We start from the raw sequence: 9,089 nt of genomic DNA, 5'->3' as shown, positions 1-9,089 counted from the left end.
TGCAATTGAACGTTGGATCTCTGATCGCCAGGAACCTACAACCTCACCGTTGGTCTGCATATGCCGCCAAACCTCATCTGGACTGGGTGGGACAGCTTTCTCGTGGATGCAACAACGCCCACACCACCTCCCGAAGTCTCGGTGTTTGAGATTTTACCCAGGGCGGCAGGCGACATCCTCCCAGGTGTCCCTCAGCTGATAACGGTAAGAGGTTGAGATAACGTTCTTTGAGAGAGAGAGAGAGAGAGAGAGAGAGAGAGAGAGAGAGAGAGAGAGAGAGAGAGACAGAGTGGCTACTGAGACGTGTGTTGGGGCTACTGGAAACAAATGCTGATACATGTATATATATATATATATATATATATATATATATATATATATATATATATATATATATATATATATATATATATATATACATATATATATATATATATCCCTGGGCATAGGGGAGAAAGAATACTTCCCACGTATTCCCTGCGTGTCGTAGAAGGCGACTAAAAGGGGAGGGAGCGGATGGCTGGAAATCCTCCCCTTTCTTGTTTTTTTTTAATTTTCCAAAAGAAGGAACAGAGAAGGGGGTCAGGTGAGGATATTCCCTCTAAGGCCCAGTTCTCTGTTCTTAACGCTACCTCGCTAACGCGGGAAATGGCAAATAGTATGAAAAAAAAAAAAAAAAAAAATATATATATATATATATATATATATATATATATATATATATATATGTATGGTTGTATGGTTGCGAGGCGTGGGCTATGGATAGAGTTGTGCGCAGGAGGATGGATGTGCTGGAAATGAGATGTTTGAGGACAATGTGTGGTGTGAGGTGGTTTGATCGAGTGAGTAACGTAAGGGTAAGAGAGATGTGTGGAAATAAAAAGAGCGTGGTTGAGAGAGCAGAAGAGGGTGTTTTGAAGTGGTTTGGGCACATGGAGAGGATGAGTGAGGAAAGGTTGACCAAGAGGATATATGTGTCGGAGGTGGAGGGAACAAGGAGAAGAGGGAGACCAAATTGGAGGTGGAAAGATGGAGTGAAAAAGATTTTGTGTGATCGGGGCCTGAACATGCAGGAGGGTGAAAGGAGGGCAAGGAATAGAGTGAATTGGAGCGATGTGGTATACCAGGGTTGACGTGCTGTCAGTGGATTGAATCAAGGCATGTGAAGCGTCTGGGGTAAACCATGGAAAGCTGTGTAGGTATGTATATTTGCGTGTGTGGACGTATGTATATACATGTGTATGGGGGGGGGGGGTTGGGCCATTTTTTTTCGTCTGTTTCCTTGCGCTACCTCGCAAACGCGGGAGACAGCGACAAAGTATAATAAAAAAAAAAATATATATATATATATATATATATATATATATATATATTTTTCTTTCTTTTAAACTATTCGCCATTTCCCGCGTTAGCGAGGTAGCGCTAAGAACAGAGGACTGGGCCTTTTTTGGAATATCCTCAACTGGCCCCCTCTGTTCCTTCTTTTGGAAAATTTAAAAAAAAAAAAAAAAAAAAAAAAAAATGAAACACGAAAAGTTCCCAAGTGCACTTTCGTGTAATAATCACATCATCAGGGGAGACAAGAGAGAAATATAACAGTCAGTTGATATACATCGAAGAGACGAAGCTAGGACGCCATTTGGTAAACATGTGATTATTACACGAAAGTGCATTTGGGAACTTTTCGAGTTTCATTTTCCACGTGGACTCATAGGAATATCTTGATCACGCGCAAAATTGTGATCCTTTCCAATATATATATATATATATGTGTGTGTGTGTGTGTGTGTGTGTGTGTGTGTGTGTGTGTGTGATGGATGTGTACATATGTGATCATCTCTCAGACATTGTGAGTCTCATTTATACCATAATAACACAAAGAGACTGTAGAATATATGGTAGAAGCCACTGTTCAATATCACAACCTTTGAGTCTCTTCCGAAACCAGAACTCCACAACAGTGGAGCCTGCTTGCTATCCCATGTTATCCTTGAATAGACATCCATGTCGTTTGTAAGAGTCTCAACCCACACACTCATCAATGTAGGTCATCCTATATACCTATCAACATAAGAGTCAATATTGTAGTTGCAAGTCTGTCTCTCTCCTGATCGCTTGTGTGTAGGTAGACTCATTCCTACGTCCCCAAGTCCTCATTTGGCTCTTTGCTTGTATAGGTAGACTCGTTCCTACGTGCCCAAGTCCTCATTTGGCTCTTTGCTTGTATAGGTAGACTCGTTCCTACGTGCCCAAGTCCTCATTTGGCTCTTTGCTTGTATGGGTAGACTCATTCCTACGTCCCCAAGTCCTCATTTGGCTCTTTGCTTGTATAGGTAGACTCGTTCCTACGTGCCCAAGTCCTCATTTGGCTCTTTGCTTGTATAGGTAGACTCATTCCTACGTCCCCAAGTCCTCATTTGGCTCTTTGCTTGTATAGGTAGACTCGTTCCTACGTGCCCAAGTCCTCATTTGGCTCTTTGGGGTCCATTTGCCTCCCAACCCACAGGTCGTGTTTAAGCCTCAGCCCGGGACTGTAGGGAAGTACACCATCACAGCTGAGGTAGACGACGTTGAAATCATCAGTCTTTGTAAGATCCTGATACTCGATGTAGGTAAGTCGCTTTCACGGTATTTATATGGTTGAGATTTACCTCCGGGCGTCGAAGGATGGGGTTCGAACCCCATCCCTACACGCGTGGCAGGGCCCGACACGCTGGCCAATTTTGGACTGTGAGGGAAAAGGGGTTCGAACCCATCCCTACCGCGTGCCAGGGTCCGGCACGCTGGCCACTTTGGACTACGAGGGAAAAGGGGTTCGAACCCATCCCTACCCCGTGCCAGGGCCCGACACGCTGGCCATTTTGCACTACGAGGCAAAAGGGGTTTGAACCCATCCTTACCGCGTGCCAGGGCCCGACTCGCTGGCCAAATTGGACTTCGAGGCAAAAGGGGTTCGAACCCATCCCTACCCCGTGCCAGGGCCCGACATGCTGGCCGTTTTGGACGACGAGGCGAGAAAATGAAAAAACTTTCCGTATCCACTTCCTCTCGCCTCGTGGTCTGTCGGTTGGCGTCCCGACCCGCCTCGCGGTAGGGGATGGGTTCGAACCCTTCGACGCCTGGAGATAGATCATTATCATCCATTCCATGTGTCCATTACATGATAAATATATAGATAGATAGATAATAAGTCTTCATGACATGGCTTTTATTAGGGGCGCCCCCAGTTGCCCATGGCCTCTCAGCTAACAACCTCCTCCTCCTCCTCTTCCTTATTTCATGGCAGGAGCCAACTTCCCATGCGTGGACAAGGAGCCTTATGGCAAGGAAGACATCCTCTACCAGTCTACCACACTAGTGCATGACTCTACAAACTGGGGGCTTCGCGCTGTGCTGGATCTGGGTATCCTACGTAACTTAGGTATGTACACGGCCCTGTGTGTATGTGTGTGTGTGTGTGTGTGTGTGTGTGTGTGTGTGTGTGTGTGTGTGTGTGTGTGTATGTGTGTCTGTCTGTCTGTCTGTCTGGCTGTCTGTCTGTGTCTGTCTGTCTGTCTTTGTCTGTCTGTCTGTCTTTGTCTGTCTGTCTGTCTTTGTGTCCAGCATTCAACCACTCTCTCTATTTTCATCAATGTGGACTCGAGTACTCTTTCTTGCATGCCTTTTACAGTGGATGTCCATGTTGTTTATAGTGGATGTCCACGTTTTCACAGTGGACGTCCACTTTTTCGCAGTGGACGTCCACGTTTTCACAGTGGACGTCCACATTTTCACAATGGATGTTCATGTTTTTTACAGTGGATGTCTACGTTTTCGCAGTGGACGTCCACTTTTCACAGTGGATGTCCAGTTTTTCACGGTGGACGTCCACTCTTTTACAGTGGACGTCCACTTTTTCACAGTGGATGTCCACGTTTTTTGCAATGGACGTCCACTTTTTCCACAGTGGACGTCCACGTTCTTCACAGTGGATATCCACAGTGCATGTGTGTTAGCAATATCGAGAAGACCAGTGAACTAGGGAAAGATATAACGATAGATGATATAGACAGACGAATAGATAGACTGATTACAATAGATAGATAGATACTTAGACTGAACGATAAGTTCGTCCATTATTTTTTTCATCTTGTTTTCATCTACGTTCATAAAGGTTCGGGCAGCTTTTACCCGGCGCCCATCGCCGACGTGGACGCGATCGCCGTGGGCGTCCTGCTGAAGGGCGTCAGCGACGGCGCAGGAACGCTGACGATGACCCTGGATGACCTGGGGACACCGACCGTCGTGACGCAGGCCCTCACCGTCCTGGGTCCCCTCACACCGGTGAGAGAGAGAGAGAGAGAGAGAGAGAGAGAGAGAGAGAGAGAGAGAGAGAGAGAGAGAGAGAGAGAGAGTTACATTGGATGGGAGAGAGAGAGAGAGAGAGAGAGAGAGAGAGAGAGAGAGAGAGAGAGAGAGAGAGAGAGAGAGAGAGAGAGAGTTACACTAGATCCACAGACCACACTAAGGTCTTGGTGAGGTGGTCTGATAAACCCCCCCCCACCCCCCCCGACCGACCATCAAACACAAACCTCACACAGAACTCAGACAGGTAAACCTTCCATCATCATCATCTCTCTCTCTTTCTTTCCATCATCTGGTAGCGCCAAGATGACCCAGTATAACCCTCTGTTTCCCCAACAGGTGGGCGGGCCCCTTGGGGTGACAGTGTCCGCTACAGACTCGACACCCGACGCCTACGAGGGCGTGATGAAGCTGGTCGACTTCACCCTCACTGTCCTCGAGGGTTACCAGCAGGAGGTGACAGCGACGTTAAGGAACACGGAACTGACAGACTTCACGATCTGCTTCGGGGCTGTTTACTCAGTGAGCCTCCTATCCTATCTTTTTTTTTTTTTTTTTTTTTTTTTTTTTACTTTGTCGCTGTCTCCCGCGTTTGCGAGGTAGCGCAAGGAAACAGACGAAAGAAATGGCCCAACCCACCCCCATACACATGTATATACATACGTCCACACACGCAAATATACATACCTACACAGCTTTCCATGGTTTACCCCAGACGCTTCACATGCCTTGATTCAATCCACTGACAGCACGTCAACCCCTGTATACCACATGACTCCAATTCACTCTATTCCTTGCCCTCCTTTCACCCTCCTGCATGTTCAGGCCCCGATCACACAAAATCTTTTTCACTCCATCTTTCCACCTCCAATTTGGTCTCCCTCTTCTCCTCGTTCCCTCCACCTCCGACACATATATCCTCTTGGTCAATCTCTCCTCACTCATTCTCTCCATGTGCCCAAACCATTTCAAAACACCCTCTTCTGCTCTCTCAACCACGCTCTTTTTATTTCCACACATCTCTCTTACCCTTACGTTACTTACTCGATCAAACCACCTCACACCACACATTGTCCTCAAACATCTCATTTCCAGCACATCCATCCTCCTGCGCACATCTCTATCCATAGCCCACGCCTCGCAACCATACAACATTGTTGGAACCACTATTCCCTCAAACATACCCATTTTCGCTTTCCGAGATAATGTTCTCGACTTCCACACATTTTTCAAGGCTCCCAAAATTTTCGCCCCCTCCCCCACCCTATGATCCACTTCCGCTTCCATGGTTCCATCCGCTGACAGATCCACTCCCAGATATCTAAAACACTTCACTTCCTCCAGTTTTTCTCCATTCAAACTCACCTCCCAATTGACTTGACCCTCACCCCTACTGTACCTAATAACCTTGCTCTTATTCACATTTACTCTCAACTTTCTTCTTCCACACACTTTACCAAACTCAGTCACCAGCTTCTGCAGTTTCTCACATGAATCAGCCACCAGCGCTGTATCATCAGCGAACAACAACTGACTCACTTCCCAAGCTCTCTCATCCCCAACAGACTTCATACTTGCCCCTCTTTCCAGGACTCTTGCATTTACCTCCCTTACAACCCCATCCATAAACAAATTAAACAACCATGGAGACATCACACACCCCTGCCGCAAACCTACATTCACTGAGAACCAATCACTTTCCTCTCTTCCTACACGTACACATGCCTTACATCCTCGATAAAAACTTTTCACTGCTTCTAACAACTTGCCTCCCACACCATATATTCTTAATACCTTCCACAGAGCATCTCTATCAACTCTATCATATGCCTTCTCCTATCTTATCGTATCTTATTATCTTATCTTATCATCTGATTTTATTATCTTATCCTAATAACACATCTCACACTCTTACAAGCCAGTATGCTCAAGTGCTTATCCTCCATTCTCCCACTTATCTAGACCAAGTGGGTGAGAACGTACCTCCTATCCTATCTTATCTTATCTTATCATCTTATCTTATCTTATATCGTAATAAAACATCTCATACTCTTAAAAGTCAGTATGCTTAAGTGCTCATCCTCCATTCCCCCACTTATCTAGACCAAGTGGGTGAGAACGTACCTCCTATCCAATCTTGTTATCTTATCATCTTATCTTATCTTATATCGTAATAAAACATCTCACACTCTTACAAGTCAGTATGCTTAAGTGCTCATCCTCCATTCCCCCACTTATCTCGACCAGGTGGGGGAGAACGTACCTTGCCTCATCCCATCCAATGTTATCTCGGCAAAGACGACCACAGATACAGAAGAGGTGTTGGAGATAGCGCTCAAGGAAGTCTGCCACTACCAAATGTCTGAAAACACTACGGAAAATCTGGTAAGCTTCGTTGTATATCAACTGTTGTATTTCTTTCTTGTATCTTCCCTGAGGATGTGATTATGACACGAAAGTGCACTTGGGAACTTATCGTGTTTCATTTTTCCCATGGACTCAAATGTACCCTTCTTGTATTATAACAGTCCTTCGTTAGCTTAACATTCTTCAAACCATCAGGTCATCTGTTATCTAGCTTTCCCAAGTACCCTTCTTGTATTGTAACAACCCTTCATCTGTTTAGAATCCTACACCACCATCAGGTAAGTCAACCTCTCTCCAACACCCCATCCTACAGGATCAGTCAGTCAGTCCCTCCATCTCTCCTTCGTCGGTAGCTCAACATCATCCACCAACATCAGGTCATCCTCACCCCAACATCCCCTCCTCCTACAGGATCAGTCAGTCAGTCATTCCCTCCTCCATCTCTCCTTCGTCAGGTGGTTCTTCCCCTCCTACAGGATCAGTCAGTCAGTCATTCCCTCCATATTTCTCTCTCCTTCGTCAGGGGGTTCTTCCCCTCCTATAGGATCAGTCAGTCAGTCATTCCCCCCATCTCTCCTTCCTCAGGTGGTTCTTCCCCTCCTACAGGACCAGCCAGTCAGTCATTCCCCCCATCTCTCTCTCTCTCTCCTTCGTCAGGTGGTTCTTCGCGTTGGGGTGATGTTCCTCCCGAACTCGGCCCTGTCTGCCTTCACGTTGAACATGGACCTAACCGAGGGGTCCGCCAGCCCAGCCACATACAGCTTCGACCTCACCAAGGCAACAACAGCTTATGTGCCTGACCCCGTTAACACGACGGGCTTGAGGCTCTCGCTCTTGGAGAACAATACGGTCGTGACCCCAGGGTTGAGGTTGTGGACTGGGGTGGCCATCACTATCCCCAGGGACGTCACCATCCCGCTGGAGGTCTGTCTATCTGTCTATCTATCTGTCTGTGTGAGTGCTATTTGTGTGTTATGAGGAGGTGGGTGTTTACATACTCGTGTTGACCCCCGTCTCTTAACTTTGTTCATGTGTATCATGTCTGTGCTCCTGTGTATGTATGCAGACACACACACACACACACACACACACACACACACACACACACACACTAAACCATATGCGCGCGAGCGCGTGTTTGTGTTTATTTCAATCTGTTCGTCTGTGTCATATAAGAAAAGATCCTCTCCCTTTATCTCCCTTGAGCAACTACAATATTCTTATGCCTTCAGTAAGGTCTTTAGACTTCAATGATCATCGATACTTCCATAAGAACTCTACAAGTATTCGAACTTGTCACATTAGAAGGTGTAAGGGGGGACACAAGGAGGTTTTTTCGCCATCTACACACCGTAATCGCTGCTGAATGTATAAGTCTCCGTCTTCGAGGTCTTTAGTATGCTTATATCAAAGTCCTCCTTCTTCTTCAGGTGGGTGTGATGACGACTTCCGACGGGGGTCGGGCCTTCGCCACTGTTCATGGCTTCCGGTGAGTGTTGCTCCTCTGATATCTTCCACGTCACACAACGAAAGCTGTCAAACTTCCTTTGTCGCCTTCATCCATCCCATGCGCCACCACAGATGTGATGGCAAGATCGAGCCCCTGAGAGAGATGTCTCTTTGTGTCATTATCTGTGATTAGCTGATCTACGGAGACGTTCTACTCTCAGGGGCTCCTGATCCCCAGTCCTCCCGATCTCTTGAACGAGATGTTTGTATTCTGTCTGTCTCTCTGTCCTATGTCTCCTTTCCCTACCTCTTGAACGAGATGTTTGTATTCTGTCTGTCTCTCTGTCCTATGTCTCCTTTCCCTACCTCTTGAACGAGATGCTTGTATTCTGTCTGTCTCTCTGTCCTATGTCTCCTTTCCCTACCTCTTGAACGAGATGTTTGCTATCTGTCTCTTTGTCCTATGTCTGTCATACTAACATCTCTCCCTCCCTTTCCCACAGACTGGTACTAGTCTCTTACACTAACATCTCTCTCCCTCCCACAAACTAGTACAAGCATCTCTCCCTTTCTCACAGATTGGTACAAGTCTCTCCCACTAACATCTCTCCCTCCCTCAGTGTGATCCTTCCGAGGTGGTTACTAGATGGCTCTCCTAGCTACTCTCTCTCCCTCACCACGAACTGTCAAGCTTCTCTTCCCTTCTCTCCCACCCACCACAGTGTGTCAAATCTCCCCTAAAATCTCTCTCTTTCCACGTGTTAGCTATCACAGACTTCTTCCTCTCTCCCATGATAGTCTCTCCATCTAACATACTACTTCTCTCTCCATCTCCTCCTCCTCTACAGATTTGTATTCTTATCTCGTTTTTCTCTTTCCCACTAAACCTTATCTCTTCTCTCTCTCTTCCCAAGATCTTTTCCTATTAT

At 46.4% G+C, this 9,089-nt stretch overlaps 1 protein-coding gene across 1 annotated transcript in view; it reads left to right on the top strand.

The window, feature by feature from the left end:
* LOC139762793 (uncharacterized) overlaps positions 1 to 9,089 on the top strand; it is a 170,056-nt gene that overhangs the window by 150,456 nt on the left and 10,511 nt on the right. Inside the window, 9 exon segments of the mRNA XM_071687949.1 lie at positions 32 to 204; positions 2,507 to 2,612; positions 3,287 to 3,421; positions 4,154 to 4,323; positions 4,684 to 4,866; positions 6,592 to 6,729; positions 7,369 to 7,635; positions 8,142 to 8,200; positions 8,399 to 8,433. Of these exon segments, the coding sequence (XP_071544050.1) occupies positions 32 to 204; positions 2,507 to 2,612; positions 3,287 to 3,421; positions 4,154 to 4,323; positions 4,684 to 4,866; positions 6,592 to 6,729; positions 7,369 to 7,635; positions 8,142 to 8,200; positions 8,399 to 8,433 (1,266 nt within the window).

This window comes from Panulirus ornatus, chromosome 44 (genome assembly GCF_036320965.1).
Source record: "Panulirus ornatus isolate Po-2019 chromosome 44, ASM3632096v1, whole genome shotgun sequence".
In the NCBI taxonomy this organism is placed as follows: domain Eukaryota; kingdom Metazoa; phylum Arthropoda; class Malacostraca; order Decapoda; family Palinuridae; genus Panulirus; species Panulirus ornatus.
Note: the sequence above shows the minus strand (reverse complement) of the source record. Positions and strands in the feature narration are given on the sequence as shown.